This window comes from Patella vulgata, chromosome 6 (assembly GCF_932274485.2).
Source record: "Patella vulgata chromosome 6, xgPatVulg1.2, whole genome shotgun sequence".
NCBI lineage: Eukaryota > Metazoa > Mollusca > Gastropoda > Patellidae > Patella > Patella vulgata.
In genome coordinates this window covers 61,654,048-61,671,466 of record NC_065884.2, presented here as the reverse complement: position 1 = coordinate 61,671,466, position 17,419 = coordinate 61,654,048, and the positions used below count along the sequence as shown (strand labels likewise).

Sequence of the window (17,419 nt, the reverse complement as noted above, 5' to 3'; positions counted from 1 at the left end):
ATAGTGATATTTATTCTTTCTGTCCACGACCAAACAACACAGAGGGAAGCCATTCGTCGAACGTGGGGTAGTGTTGCCAGGGGCAACCGTTGGCCTGGTACCACGATTACGCCTATCATCAAAATTGTGTTTTTATTTGGTGTACATAAAGTTGAAATTCTTAACTCCATCGTACGTGCAGAAAACGAAATTCATCAAGATATCGTACAAGCAAATTTTGTGGATAGTTATAATAACCTAACCTTAAAGGTATTGATGGGATTTAAGTGGATGACGATGCATTGTCCCAATACAAAGTTTGTAATGAAAACGGACGAGGATGCCTTTATTGTTCTACCTAAGTTAGTGATTAAACTGGAGTCAGTATCAATGGATAATTCTATTTTAGGAGTGTATTCTTTCTCCGAGGGCGTGGCTCGCACAGGAAAAAACAAAGTAGATAAGAATGAGTACCCACTTTCCCTTTACCCACCTCACTGTAAAGGGATTATGTACGCAATGTCTTCAACATTAGCTACCAAATTTCTTACTGTTGCCAATCGGTTTAAATACTTGCGAATTGAGGACGTTTTTATAACTGGGGTGTTAGCTAAAGTGTTTGATGTGAGACATGTCAAATTAGAAGAATCCGAATATTATAAATATAAAACGCCAAAAACTTGTGAATTATCAAATGGACCAATAATATTATCCCACGGAGTCAATGCTGTAAAACTGTATCAAACATGGGGCACTTTTTAAAATCCCATCATGTGTTCGCCATAGACTGTCTTTTTGTAATGCGTTATCCCACAGGCAATGGCAGACATAACGCTGACCCGGAGAAAACTCACGAGGTTATACAGGCGACACTACTCTTTGTCACATACAATCGGGGATTCGAAACCACGGGAGTTGATTGAATGACAGACCTTATGATACTACGCGCACGCGCTAACCATTCGGTCATCCACCCCGACCCCCGCAACAGTTATTAATGTATAGCTTATACATTAAAGGAGCTAAACCTCTAACTCACTGTTTTCCATGATATTTGAAATTAAAACAATTGTCCAATATATGTCAATTTCAATCAATATTGATTTTGTTATCTTGTCATGGAAATATGGGACACAATGGATATTTTATAATCAGTAGCCTTCACAAGTCGTATATTCTATGGTTTCGGATGCCATGTGTAATGAACAAAGAAAATCATATACTACAAGACCATGCGGACATAATTAGTAATGTCTGATTCCAACTGACAAAATAACAATAAAAATTAAAATACCTTGTCGTTCAATTTGGAAAGTTTGCCTATTTCACTGAACATAATCAATTAGAAATTATAATAATGTGTTTTAAAATTGAATAAATATCACTTTACATACATTCATATTACATTAATATGTGATTTTAGACCGAATTTCGTCTATTTTAATGTTCAAATGAAATGAAATAGGGTTTAACGTCCTACTGTTCTGCTCCTAACCTGGGCTAATGAAGACGAGCATACGCCATACAGTGTGCTATGAGGGAAATTTTTGCCCGGGCAGCGGCGCTACGGCCTACTCTTATATCGAATTCCAACAGCCAAGGGATCTTTTACGTGCACGCCAATGTGTACACGGGACCTCGGTTTTTCGTACCATCCGAACGACTAGACAGCTGTCCTTGTCATGCCCGCCATCCTGCATCACTGACAAGGGGAAACCACGCTGGAAAATCTGAATGAACTTTCTCGGCCAATGCAGGGATCGAACACCCGACCTCCAGGTTAGCGAGCCAGCGTCTTACCCACTAAGCCACGTGATCCCCAGGTTCAAATGAATATAGCTATTCACGGAATACGCCCTTTAACATGGGCCTACTATCTTGCATCTCATAATAATGTATTATTCAGAATTGTTATAATTGTGAATATTTCTATGTATTTTACGGGGGGGGGGGGGGGGGTAAATAAAGATTTAAAGCGTTCAGGTCTCGTCTTGTATCTGAATAAAAACTCCATTACAAGGGCGACATCAATCTTTTTAACAGAGTATTACGAAAACCTTCTAATATCTCTGTAAAAGATGACTGCCTTCAACAAATGACGTCATATCACGCCGTGTCAATAATTGACTCAATGGCGCGTGCATTGTTTACATAAGACGTTACAGATTCGAGCAGAATGGCACCTTTTACTCATATTAATACCCATTTACATTAAAATAGGAAATAATTTTTACCTACAAATACTTCAAACGTCTTTATTCATTTTTCTAATACATAAAAAAAAATGTTTTAGAATTTGATTTGTTGGAGGAAAAAAGTTAATATTCGTGGCTCATTAAGTCGCATCGATGTCATCCTTATCAGTGATTGTCGCGGCCTAGCGAATATTCACCGCTGATCAGTGTGGGGCGACATGAGCCCGACATTAAATCCGTCATATACATAAAGGTGAGGGGATCACGTGGCTACGTGGGTAAGACGCTGGCTCGTTAGCCTGGAGGTCGGGTGTTCGATCCCTGCATTGGCCGAGAAAGTTCATCCCGATTATCCGGCGTGGTTTCCCTTTGTCAGTGATGCAGGACGGAGGGCCTGATAAGGACAGCCGTCTAGTCGTTCGGATGGGACGATAAACCGAGGTCCCGTGTACACATTGGCGTGCACGTAAAAGATCCCTTGGCAGTTCGAATTCGATATAAGAGTAGCCTCTGTCTGAGTAGGCCGTAGCGCCGCTGCCCGGGCAAAATTTCCCTCATAGCACACTGTATGGCGTATGCCCGTCTTCATTAGGCGAGGTTAGGAGCAGAACAGTAGGACGTTAAACCCTATTTCATTTCATTTCACGTAAAGGTGAATTGACTGTGTAGTGGAGCGTGACGTGTCAAGTCGCTGTAATAACAACATTAGCCGAGCACATCAGTGACCGAGACAGGATTGGAGCTCTTAACCGGAACAACAATAATAGCCGTAGATTTAATGCAAGCTGTTTTTGGACTTTGTAAGTACACGAATATTGCATATAACTGATTTAATATTATCCCAACTCAGCAGCATTTTGTTGTGAACATTACGATTACACATTTTTTGCTCATACAGCTGTCCATAGCATGTATAGTAGCCATAATGAGTTTGGGGTGTATGCTATGTACAGGCCTACTTATTCGATATAATATTGTTTACATGACAATTTCTAGTCGAGTCCGTTGAATCATACAGCTCAAGCTTTCAAAGGTCAAAGTGCATCTAATATAAATGAAATTAAATGAAATGGAGTTTAACGTCCTACTTTTCTGCTCCGAACTGGGCTAATGAAGACGGGCATATGTCATACAGTGTGCTATGAGGGACATTTTGCCTGGACAGCGGCACTACGACCTACTCTTATATCGAATTCCAACTGTCATGGGATCTTTTACGTGCATGCCAATGTTTACACTGGACTTCGGTTTTTCGTGCCATCTGAACAACTAGACAGCTATCCTTGTCAGGCCTCCTTCCTGCATTTACTGACAAGGGGGAACCACGCCGGAGAGCGGATATAATATACATCATGTTAGCGTATAACGTCTTTGATATACAATAATTGAACATATTAAGATACGTAACAATTTATGGATAAACAACTTCTGAACTTATTAATATACGACAGTTCACTGGGGATACTCTCGCTTGTATTGTCCAGTAATTCGGATAGAACGAAAACCGGATTTCCCGTGTACACGTTGCAATTCACGTAAAAGAACCCCTGACAGTTGGAATTCGATAAAGAGTAGGCGAACCACACCACAGTTGGCGATGACTATTTTCATTTATCCCGGTTGGGGCAGAAAAGTAGGACGTTTTAAAGCCAATCTTATTTCAGATCAGTAATTGTTTATGCATAAACATCGTATCTTGTACTTTAACCCCGTCGAATTATAAATGGCAGAACAGTGAGACGTTAAACCCCATTTCATTTGGTTTTGTATCTTGCTATGTACTAAGTTGGAATAGGGAGAGATTTACTTAATGTCGGCCTTGAAAATAGAGATATTTAATGGAGGCCGACCTTGAAGATATGCCTGACCTATCATTTACATTTAGTTTACGTATGCGTTTTTTACCGCGTGGTTGGCTTTTATACTAATACACATTTCACGGGTCACATAACATACGAATTCTTTGGTTTTATCGACCAAGCTAGTTATTGGACATATCGTGTCAAACACATTGCTGAAGAAAACAACACACATACACAAAATGTAGGCTATAAGTTTCTAATATAGCCTCATTTAAAGATATGCGCCACTCTCCGCGAATTATTTAAAATTACAATTAAACAATTAGCCTAGTTCTGAGCAGAACAGAAAGGTGTTAAACCCTATTTCGTCTCATTTCATTTTTGTTAAAATAGGCCAGCATGTTATGTGAAGTTTTCTAAGACGAAGTTAGCAACCGCAATATCCCCATAAGTATAATAGAAATATAAATAGTCTATTCATACATTTATATGATACGTGAAGTTCTCTAAGGCGAAGTTAGCACCCGCAATATCCCCATAAGTATAATAGAAATATATAAATAGTCTATTCATACATTTATATGATACGTGAAGTTCTCTAAGGCGAAGTTAGCACCCGCAATATCCCCATAAGTATAATAGAAATATATAAATAGTCTATTCATACATTTATATGATACGTTTAATCTTCAACACCTAACACTGGGCCACGGTGGGTCAACAGCTATAACCAAACCCTTCCTGGTTTAATCCCGGCGTTGGCCGAGAAAGTACCTCGGAATTTCTGAAGGCGGTTTCCCCTTGTCTGTGTTGCAGTGGCTGGTAAGGAAATACATCTAGTCGTCTGGATGGAACGAAAAGTAGGCTGAAACGTGGCTGCCCTCGCAACATTTCACTGATATAACACAAGGCATGGTATAAGCCCATCTTCATTATCCCGCTTTGTGCAGAACACTAGGACGTTAAACCCCATTTTACGTTATGCACTATTAAAACTAGATTATAGTCTTATCTTGTAGAAAACAACTGTTGACATAGTAAAAGAACATGAATTTAAGCGGTAAAGTTGCTTTAGTTACGGGTGCAGCTCAGGGTCTGGGTAAAGCATTTGCCGAATCTTTGTTGTCAAAGGGCGTAAAGGTATGTGTTGGTGTTCTCATTTTAGTGATAAATTGAATATTTCATTTTTCATTTTCATTAAAAGTTATTGATTCAGTCGCTTATCGCAATGACTAAACATGAAACAAAGCTCTTTCGAGAAAGTTTCTCCAGCTTGAGTAGATAGGTTACAATAATTCTATGGAATACAATTACTTGTTATTACTGAGCGACGTTTCGACATGGAATACAATTACTTGTTATTACTGAGCGACGTTTCGACTAGGCTTCTCTAGTCATTATACTCCAGTTCAATTACTAAATGCCATTGAAACAATTTGTCTGCTTGAGTAGACGTTGAAACCCCATTCCCCTTTATTAGCCTGGCAAGGAAATGCATCTAATCCAGATCCGGTGTAGACCATTCAACATTCCATGACAATTGAATTGGAATCGAAAGTAACGTAGGCCGTAGCACGGCTGTTTCGGCAAGGGTTTCAGAAATGTTGGATGCCAAATCCCCTTTCATTCCTTGTTACGATGGCCATGTCGATATTTTGAACTTACTGGAGGATAATGACGAAGATTGTCTAGTTCCATTGAGATTACCTTTGTTTTTAAAGGTGTGTTTAACTGATGTAAATGCTGAAGTTGGACAAGCAACACTAGAAGGCTTTCAGAAAACATATGGAAAGGACAACGCCATCTTCAGCAGATGTAATGTCGTTAATGAAGCAGATTTTACAGGTAGGCCGAATTACCATTTTATATGAATAAATAAAAAAAACCCTAAATGAATAAATAATTGAATAAATATATAATTAAATGAATAAATGAATAAGTAATTGAATAAAGAAATTAAATATAAATTGCATTGAACAAATCTATTGAATAAAGAAATTGAATAAATCTATTGAATAAATAATTGAATAAATATATTGAACAAATTAAATGAATTCTCTCTCTCTCTCTCTCTCTCTCTCTCTCTCTCTCAAATATTTCTGTATTTTCTGTATGGCGTCTCTTATGGTCTGCATGTTAGATGACTTTAGGATAAGTACGTTAGACGGATACGATAAGTACATTAGACCAGTTTAGACCCTATGATACAGCGCGGCCCCTGATTACGAACATGTGTGTCAGACTAATTTTGTTTTAGTCACATAAGTCGCTACCATCTTCATAATTCCGACTTGTGCAGATAAGTAACATTTTAATCCCCATCTTATTTGTTTTGCTACAAAAACTTCAAGTCCGGCCCTGTATTTTCCATGTTTTGAACCAAGCAAGATTTTTTTCCCTATCAGGTGTTTTTGAAAGTATCAAAAGTAAATATGGTAAAGTTGACATTTTGGTAAATAATGCTGGTATCATTGAAGAGAAGAACTGGAGAAGAACTATAGATGTTAATTTGGTAAGGTGGTTTTATTAGACAACATCGGTAATACTGGACCCTTCTTCTGCATGTTGGAACCACTGTTCACTAAGGAACAAGAGCACAAAGAAAATTAATATTAGCACAGATTTTGATTCTCAGATACCACTATATTACTTAGGAATGAAATGACATGGGGGTTGACGACCTTATGGTCTGCTCCGAATGGGCTAATGAAGACTAGCTTACGCCATACAATGTGCTATGAGGGCATTTTGCGCTGACAGTGGCACTATGACCTACACGGATATCAAATTCCAACTGCTAAGGGATTTTTTTTAAGGCGCATGCTAATGTATACACGGGACTGGGGAAACCACGTCGGAAAATCTCGATGAACATTCTCGGTCAATGCATGGATCGAACACGCGACCTCCAGGCTAGCGAGCCAGCGTGTTACCCACTTAGCCACCATTACTTAGTACCGCGTGACTGTTTTTGTTTGTCAATACATGATCATGAGAGGTAGGATATTCTAAAACAACAGCAAAGTTAAATTTTGCGCACTTGCTCTTGTCATACACTAACTACTAAAATTTAGAGGAAATATGCTGTTCAAGCTAAAAACTATATACTTCTTTAATTCTGGTGTCACACCCGCTTTTGTACCCTTACCCCACCCCACCAACCGGAACACATACACACACCCCTATCCTTCACGCCACAGTAATATTAAACACGTACCTCTTATGCACACCACTTGTCGGTAATTTTAAGCTCTTACATATATATACACAACCTTGTCTTTAACCCTTTATGCAAACCCCAGACTTTAACCCTTACACACGCACCAGTTTTGTTTTTACGTAAACAGTAAACACCTGTTTTAATTGTTATATTCACTCACATATTATGTTTTCTAGGTTGGTATGATGCAAGGGACCTACCTTGGTATAGAGAATATGAGCAAAGAACATGGTGGGGATGGGGGAGTTATTATAAACGTTGCTTCATCAGCAGGTAAGATCAATGGTATATTAGATATAAATAAAATTAAATGGGATTTAACGTCCTAGTTTTCTGCTCCGACTGGGCTAATGAAGACTGGCGTAGACCATACAGTCTGTTGTGAAGGAAAATTTGCCCGGACAGCCCGCTACAGCCTATTCTCGCCAGGGGTTCTTTACGTGCACGCCAATCTGTACACGGTTTTTCGTTCAACCCGCTCAATGAATCTGATTCATACCGGATCACCGTCTACATTAGAGCCTTATCAGTTTCCCCAGTGATATCGTTCCATTTTACTCCACTAATCCTTTGGTCGATTCATGGGGGACACACATAGTCAGGTTATTCGCCCTTAATAATTATCCTATTTTTATTGACCAATCAAAACGTTCGCGAGTGGGCAAAGGGAAGTAACTTGCCCGAAACGATGCCATTGGGGTTACTGAGGTTGACATTAGCTCAATTGATGCAATTAAGTAAAATATTTAACCCCGTTTTATTCCACATCGGTTCACTGCACACGTCTCGGTTCAGATCAATTTGAAGCCTGTGATTATCATAATATTTCCGTTAACGACCAATTAAAATATATAATTAATTGGAGAAATCCGCTAAAAATCGAAGATGGAAATAAGGATACAAATAAATCTACTTTTTGTTGTTTTTTCTTAAAGGTCTACAGCCGGTATTTTTTAGTCCAGCTTATTGTGCTTCTAAATTTGGTATAATTGGTTTTACTAGAAGCTGGGCAGTAAGTAGAACTATATTGAAATATCTTATTGTCTGAAAGGTTGCAGACTGACCATAAAAGAAAGAAGTGAGAGGTTCTGCTGATTGAGTATAGTTATTAACATTTCAAGAGTTCAAATCAGTTCAGGACGAAGCATCTTAAGTATCTCGTACACATCGTACTAATGTATCTTTAAGATCTTGTAAAATTTCTCAATTTTAACATCCATAATTGTTTGTGAATGTTCATATTTTAAATCTAAAAAAATAAACCATCGAAAAATGATATTTGACTTTTATCGATCAGGTGAACTAAAGAGTTAAAAAAAAAACTATCGAAAGGACGCCAGTGTTGAAATATATTCCTAGGACAGACGGTTACTTCCCTTGATTTCCCCTCCGTGATGTCCATAACATGGGACTATTTAAAATACATTAATAAGTCCATTGGGAATTCATCAAACATGTGATAATACAATTAATCCTCCATATACAATCACACACGGTATTGGACAGACATGGTCTCTTACTAGGGGTGGTGTCTTAATGAAATATACCAAATAACACAGAACTGAAATTATATTATAGATTTATTTATTATAACAACAACAAAGCGTATTTATATTCGTTACAGTAATAACACAACATAGGCATAGTCATTATATCAATAACACAGCATATGCACGAAAACAGTAACAAGGCATATTCATTATATTAATAACACAGCATATGCACGAAAACAGTAACAAAGCATATTCATTATAGTAATTACGCAGCATATTAATAATAACAAAGCGTATTCATTATCACCGCTATGTGCATGCATTATAGTAAGAACAAAGCACATACATATTCCTTTAGTAATGACAGCCCATACATATTCATTATAGCAATAACAAAATATAAACATATTCATGATGGTAATAATGAAGTATAATATACGTCATTATTAATAGCTTTAACACGGTATAAGCATATTCGTGATAGTAATTACAATGCATACTATACATAATAACAAAGCATAAGAATATAGCATACTATACATATTTATTATTGCAATAACACAGTATAAGCATATTTATTATAGCTATAACAAAGCGTAAGAATATTCATTCCGCTGGACTATTGTATTTTGACCTCCTGTTAGGATCGGTGGTACACGATTTTTATTAAATATTATACATTTCTACTCTATTGATCAGGATAATCCAAGTAATGCTCACAATGGTTTAAGATTTTGTTGTCTGTGTCCAGCTTTTACGGAGACTAATATGATGAACATTAGTGAGAATTCTACTTTATCAATAGAAGCAACAAAGAAATTTATAGAATATGTTGGTGTAAATAAGTAAGTAAAAAAGATCCAACTCCGATCTGATTAAAATACATATCTATATTTCGTTTCGTTTTGTTTTATATTTTCGATTGCCTCCACTACATGAAGATCTGGCCGGTTGCGTCATGGGTCATACGAGCAATTTTTGACGCTATGACGTCAGACATTTGATTAACCATTCAATGTTGATGTTTCTAGTGGAATATACCCACACCTCGCCGCAACAGACCGTCTCATTGGCTAAACCCTCAAATCAACCAGAATGCGGGTTATATAAAAACTCTTCCATATCCTATAGTGTGGTGTAGACAAGTAAAACGAAATTTTGAACTATAAAAAACGAAACGAGATAGATCTGTATTTTAATCAGATTGATCCAACTCAGACATTTCAATCTGACGGACGACCGATTACCAAGTTTTAGACCCACACACGCTGGTTTATGTTTGCAAACGTCTACTGTCGGTGTGGATTCTTATCTAACAGTACCTTCGTACGTCTATATATAATCCAATACATCTATGTTATGTCCTGTACGTCTGTGTAATCCCGTACGTCTATGTATAATCCAGTACGTCTGTTTTATGTCAAGTACGTCTGTGTAACCCAAAACAACAATGTATAACCTGGTACGTCTGTGTAATCTAGTCTATGTATAACCCAGTACGGCTATAAATAAACCAGCACGTCATGGTAGATTTTAGGACATATGTCTGTATTTTAATTTTTTTAAAAAAATAATCTAGGAAAAAAGTTAATAATGCGAGCTAATTAACCTGCATAGACGCAATCCCTCTCAGTGATTGTAGCGGCCTAACGAATATTCACCTCTGATCATATGCTATGCTATCTTATTTTTCCAGAATTTCAACGGTGGCAGAAGGTTTTATGGATCTCCTAACAGATGAAACAAATAACGGTGCCGTGATGGCTGTTACAGCTCGCGAAGGAATTCAATATAAAATACGAAAATAAATAAATATGTCTTTAATTTTCGAAACATTGACAAGTATAACAGAAATCGTTCAAATAGAAATTAAATAAATTGTTCATTATGTCATTTAATTTTTACCTTTTGGTGTTATAGGGATGAGCATTAATGACGATAACTATTGTTTTCGAAATAAATAACACCGAGTTAAGAATTTCATTTAATAAATTCAATAACCAAAATCTTAGTTTTTCAGTATTTTTGTCTGTACACAGAATAAATATTTACATTGTATAATTATTATTGAGTAATTGTAATAATGTAATAATTATAATGCTTGTAATAGTAAGAACTTATGATAGTAGCCAGTAACAGTAACGTATAATAGTATGTTAAGTGGTATAATGACAATACTAGTTGACGGATATAAAGATGCCTTATGTAAGAGTTAGATAAAGCTGATCCGTCTTGCTGTAATAGATCAAAAATAGATAACGAAAGCTGAATATATTAAAAAATCTCAATTAAATTCCTTTATTTGGGCCGATCTTATGACTGTTTGAAAATGTAGTGTAGATTGTTTATTATCTCGGTTTTATCGTTAAATCTTGAAATCTCCCGATTGTTTTAATCCGTTGAAATATCGATCATTCAATGGTCTAGCGAGTTGATTATAGGCTTGACATGTGCACAGATGTCTAAATAATACTTTATAAAACATTCGAAGCCATAATAAATACCTGCAAAGGGTAACTTTAGCTCCTACCTAATTCGTCTTTACGAATAGTTAGTTACTAAATGTTAGAAACGAACATTGACTTATTTGTTTTGTATGTTTTTGTTAAACATCAGAGCTGCGTCGAAAAGATAAGTCAAATCAAGTAAAAGAAGAAAACCGCATTCACAGCAGAATATAATTATTCCAATATACCCTATAGATGTTGCTGAAGGTCTTGGATCTGGTGCAGAGGTTTTCTTTCTAATGGTTGCGGAGAGCAACGCCTTTTCAACAGTCAAATTTTTCACCCTCTGGGCCATCTCCTCCTTAATGTCCTCAATTCTTACTATCCTAACTTGGCCTGTGACATCTTTGCAAATAAATTGGTTTTCCTCAAGTTGTAATTCAATGAAACCATGCGCGAGTCGTTTCCAAGTTGTGTTTTTGGTTATTTCAGAGTCCTTTGGTTGTGTCACGGAGTAGCTATTGTTATTGTCGATAACAAACGCTTGTGTGTTGCTAGGTGACGTCACACTGTCGCTAGCAGACGCGCGTATGTTGCTAGATGATGTCATACTGTCGATAACTGATACGTGTGTGTTGCTATGTGGTGACATACTACCGCTTAAAGATACCGGAATGTTAGTAAGCGATGATAATGTTTCAGTAACAGACACTTGTATACTGCTAGACTGTCCCGTGCTATCGCCAAAGGATGTCCGTGTCTCGCTTAGTGTGGCCAGTATATTGCTAGGTGATGTCATACCGCCAATAAAAAATGCTGTTGATGTCACACTGTCGCTAGCTGACGCGTATGTGTTGCTAGGTGATGTCATACTGTCGCTAACTGGCGCGTGTGTGTTTCTAGGTGAGGTCATACTGCCACTAACTGACATGTCCGTGTTGCTATCTGGTGACATACTACCACTTAAAGATACCGGAATGTTAGTAAGCGATGTTAATATTTCGGTCACAGACACTCGTATGTTGTTAGACTGTGTCATGCTATCGCCAAGGGATACCGGTGTGTCGCTAAGTGTGGTCGGTATGTTGCTAGGTGATGTCATACTGACAATGAAAGATGCCCGTATGTCGCTAAAAGACGTCGATATATTGCTAGTTGTTGTCATACTGCCACTGTAAAATGCCTGTATGTCGCTAAAAGATGTCGGTTTGTCGCTAACAGATGTCGCTATGTTACTAGGTGACCCAATGATGTCAACAAAAGATGTCGAAGTCTCGCTTAAAAATGCATGAGTGTTGATAGGTGCTGTCATACTTTCACTAATAGTCGATTGGTTGTTGCTAGGTGATGGCATAATGTTGGTAAAAGGTGTCGGTGTATTACCAGTTGATAATATATTAATATTTGAAGTTGACGATAGGCCTATATGATAACTGACCGTAGTAGTAGCTTGAGACGTTATCTGTGTTTCAGACCTTAGAGACGTTGACGATAGGCCTATATGATAACCGATTGTAGTAGTACCTTGTGACGATCCTTGTGTTTCAGACCTTAGAGGCGTTGACGATAGGCCTTTATGATAACCGACTGTAGTAGTAGCTTGTGACGTTATCTGTGTTTCAGACTTTAGAGACGTTGACGATAGGCCTATATGATAACCGATCGTAGTAGTAGCATTAAAAGTTTTCTGTGTTTCAGGACTTGGGGACGTTGACGATATACCTTTATGATAACCGACAGTAGTAGTGGCTTTAGAAGTTCTCTGTGTTCCAGACCTTAGAGACGTTGACGATAGGCCTATATGATAACCGACTGTAGTAGTATCTTGTGACGTTCCCTGTGTTTCAAGACTTGCAAACGTTGACGAAGGGCTTATGTGACCAGTAGTAGAAGGGGTAGATGGCGTTGTCGTTGTTTCAAGACCTGTAGAAATTAAAACGATCTCTAATTAATGTGACAATTTAGAATATCATTTAAAAACACAGGCTATTACTTTTCATGTTTATTTATTTTTTCATATTTCATTGCATTAACGATGGTTTATTGTGGGTTCTTTTTATTATGATGTGTTTGTCGAGTGTGTGCCAAACAGACTGAGGCAGACGGACATACCCCATTTTCCTAAGAGGGAAACGTTGCGAAGTTTCTGACAGCTCTTTGTGGATTTCCGATTGCTAAGGGTTCTTTTACAGTTTTTGTTCCACCTGAACGTCTTCAATACAGACAAAGGTACAACTCTCCACGGCCTACTCATATTTCGAATTCGATCTGTCGAGGTTTTTTCTCAAATCCGAATTACTAGTCGCTGGGCCTGCGCCACTGACAAGGGGCAACCCCGCCGGAACATTCCAATCAACTTTTTCGGGCCACATCAGAATCGAACCGGAGACAGTAAAATCAAGGCAAGTGTTCCCATCTTACCTGGATATGGTATATCATCCCATGTTGCTTGTATGTCTAATATGGCTGGATGAACAAAAGCAGCTGAAGATAGAGTACAAGTTTAAATATTAAAGTTTAAAGATTTTCTTTTAAGCCTATAACATTTCTTTGATTTGATCTATGCCACATTACCTTACATTGTTCATTTTTAAAGGAGATGCCCCGCCTACTTCTTTGTTCTATTAAAAGGTAGTAAATGACGTTAGCCACTTTAAATCAGACAATTTTAGTCGTTATTTTCTACTCTTACCAATTGATAATTTTCAGTTATGGTTTGCGCGGAATGCCGAGACATTGGTATGAATCAACCTTTGCTTGTATTAGACCAAACGCAAATCACAGCTATATTGATCCAAATCAAAATACCGACTGTGTTGATCCAAATTCAAATTACGATTGTATTGATCCAAATCAAAATACCAACTGTATTTTTGATCTAAATGCAAATATCGTATTCAGTATTTACAAAAAAGATTGGATGTTTCGGTACTCAACGCTGGACAAAACAGAATTACTTTGGTTGATTAAGCTATGGTTATTAGACATGTCTGGTAAGGAAACGACATTACTTTTGTCGATTGAGCTATACCCCCCCCCCCCCCACAAAAAAACCTAACATTTTTTTTAAAAAATACGTCACTTACATTTTACACCCATTAAAGTAGTGGAATAAACTTTAATGTCCGATTTATAACATGGTGACGTCAATTGTAGACAGCCCAGTCGGATAACATCTTTAAAATCGATTGTTAGTATTCCTCCAGTTGGTGGTTCAACTTGAATATCCTTTAAATTATAATAACAAAATTCATTCTAATAATTAATAATACATTTCATGTATTAATAATCACTGGATTAAATTACACAGACCCATTTCATAGAAGATGCTGGGAGGGGGGTAACTTGTCCGAAAGTGCAAGAACGTCCCAAGAACAACGAGTTTGCCCATAAAGTTCGTGCTCAGTTTCCAAATTGGGATACCACCAGAAAACGACTGCGTCCATTAGCTAGTGACACCCCAGGGAACCATAAAGCAATAACGCTTACTAGCGAATATAGTCCATAATGAAGAGCGAGAATTATTCTTGGCCACGGTTAGCTCGTTCTTTATGGCCTTGACTAACTTAGGAGGTTCTCGATTCGATCTATCCCGGTGTTGGTCGGCGAAAGGTCCTCGGGATTTGCTAGTCTGATTTTCCCTTTTCAGTGATGCAAAACGCCGAAAAAATCCCGCGTATACCTTGGGTAACACTACGACAGTAAACAATAGAAATCTTCCACATGGCACCCTAAATTACGTATGTGTGCCTTCATTGGCCGGGTTGTCCAGAAAATTACGAAGCAAACTTTATAGGCTTGTAGATTAAATGCATAAAAGTATATGTTTCCAACCTAAAATTCCTTCTAGATAAGCATTTCCTTTTACTTGTGACTCTTTGCTTTTTATTTTTGATTTTCTACTTTGTAGAAAACAACAATACCCCGAAATTTCCGAAATAATGTTCCTGTCAGGTTTCACACAGTTGTCCACACAATTTTAAAGTTTCTTTAGCTTAATTTACCGATCTAGTTTTGTTTCGTTCTTTATACTGTAGATATATATAGCTTAGATCTGGGCAATTGGTTTAGAAGGTCATAGCTGGTGACGATATTAGCTTTATTGACTGAATGGCGTACATCTTAGATTTAAATTTTATTTGTACTTGCGCGCTCAACATGTCACCCACAATTCCGTTTAAACTGAAAACAGTTTTTTCAAATCATTACAAATAAAGCAAAATTTAAAGTATTAAATGTAATAAGGAAATAGGACCAGGGCCCTGTTTCACGAAATTTTAACTAAAGATAAAATCCAAATTTTAGTAGATATTTCAATTTTGATTGGCTAAGCACCAAAATCAATCGAATATTATCCAATCAAATTACTAAAATTTGGATTTTATCTTAGTTCAAATTTCGTGAAACAAGCCACTGGATTTTAAATCAAATTGAGGTTTTATTTATCTAGGTAGGAACTGAAGGGGGTTTTTTTTTTTGGGGGGGGGGGGTAGGGTGATGGGGTGGGACGAGTAATATATTTCAATAAAAACAGAAAAGATATGAAAATTACTCACAACTTGATAGGTACTGGAGGGATTGGCGACACCACAGCTGTCAAAAGGGAAATATTGGTAATTCCAGTTGCATGATATGGTCGGCAAGAAACTCGTGTTTAATTTAAGTGATGTCACAAACAGAACCGTGTTGTCATTTGAAGGTTGTATCTTTAATTAAAGTAAATACTTTATTTTACTATTGATTACATAAGATAAGTTAAAATTGTATCGTATCATTACATCTATTATGAACAGTATACAGGGTTTGAACAAATTAGCATTGATAATACAATTATGAAATATACATCTAGGACAGTGGTTCTCAACCTTTTTGGCCAACGCCACACATTGGCGGCACACCTGTCGAAATATATATGAAAAATATTTGAATTTTGCAAAATAAAAACATGGTAAGTCAGACGGCATACAACTGTAGACAGACACATAGAAAGACTCAAACTAAATAAAGAAAAACACAGCTATGAACTTATCAGTAGATACCAGTCGATACTCAGTTGGGATCACGTGGTTTTTCGCATTTTCTTAGTGTGCCGTTCAAAATTTCGCGGCACACTAAGAAAGATCTCGCGGCACATCTGTGAGCCGCGGAACACTGGTTGAGAATCGCTGATCTAGGATGATCATTGAAGCCTTTAAAATGTATTAAAGATATTATCGAAACAACGTAAGCTATATCTTCACCGATAATTAACATCACGTCTATGAAATTTATTATATGGGTCCGTAATAATGCAAAGAGGATGTCTATCACTTTTTGGTTTTGGCGACAATCCGATACTCTTTCACCAATAAACGACAGGCTACAAGCAATAGTATTCGTGGATTGTTTTCAATCTAACGATGCCTTTACTCTCGATCAAAAAAGGCGACTTTTTGGCATTCGGCCGTTTTAGATAATTTGGCTAAAGGCACAGGACACACCACTTCAAATCTTTTTAAAAATGCTGTCGATTTTACGTAAATCAGCCATGTCGTTAGATTGTACAAGTTCAAATTAGATCGTATGTAAGAAATCTGCCCGGGGGTCATGGTGACTAAGTTGGTAAGACACTGGCTCGCTAGCCTGGAGGTCGAGTGTTCGATCCCTGCATTGGCCTAGGAAGTTCATCCAGATTTTCCGGTGTGGTTCCTCCTTGTCAGTGATGCAGGAAGGAGGGCCTGACAAAGACAGCTGTCTAGTCGTTCGAATGGGACGAAAAACCGAAGTCGCTGTACAGATTGGCGTGCACACGATTATCCAGTCCCTATCATTGCTAGTCAAAACGTTGCTTAAAAAATACTGAAGGAGCATGGTCGAAACGTCGCTCGGTATAAAAGAGTAAATAATTACTAAATAATTGCCTTTGGAACAATTGCTACATTAAATGTATATACATACCAATATTTGATCACTGTTAGATGATGCTGTATATCCGGTAACGGGTTCTATCTTATCATTCTTAGCTACTTCTTCCATAACCTCTTTTTACAAAGAAAGAAAACAAATACCACGGTTAGAACATATTAATGTTACCTGCCTGTTGGGAAAGGTAGGGGGCGACAACCAAGGTAGTCCCTTGTATCTAAAGATTGGGTGAAAATACCGCTGTTTAGACAAAATTCTCCAATATACCTTGAATTGTTCAACTAGTCATATAGATATAAATTAGCATGTGTCTGTCTCAATATGTTATGGATACGTTAAACCCCACTCGACTCTATTAAATTTATATTATATCTTTCAG

At 37.4% G+C, this 17,419-nt stretch overlaps 1 protein-coding gene across 1 annotated transcript; it reads left to right on the top strand.

Annotated features, from left to right (window-relative positions):
• Positions 1-2,959: 2,959 nt before the first annotated feature.
• Positions 2,960-10,582, top strand: LOC126824340 (15-hydroxyprostaglandin dehydrogenase [NAD(+)]; the record flags this gene model as incomplete). The annotated part of the gene is made up of 7 exons (XM_056101766.1): positions 2,960-2,974; positions 5,698-5,821; positions 6,382-6,488; positions 7,373-7,469; positions 8,132-8,208; positions 9,389-9,534; positions 10,386-10,582. Coding segments are annotated over 7 exons (678 nt in total), but the record flags the coding sequence as incomplete, so codon positions are not given.
• Between the last annotated feature and the right edge of the window lie 6,837 nt (positions 10,583-17,419).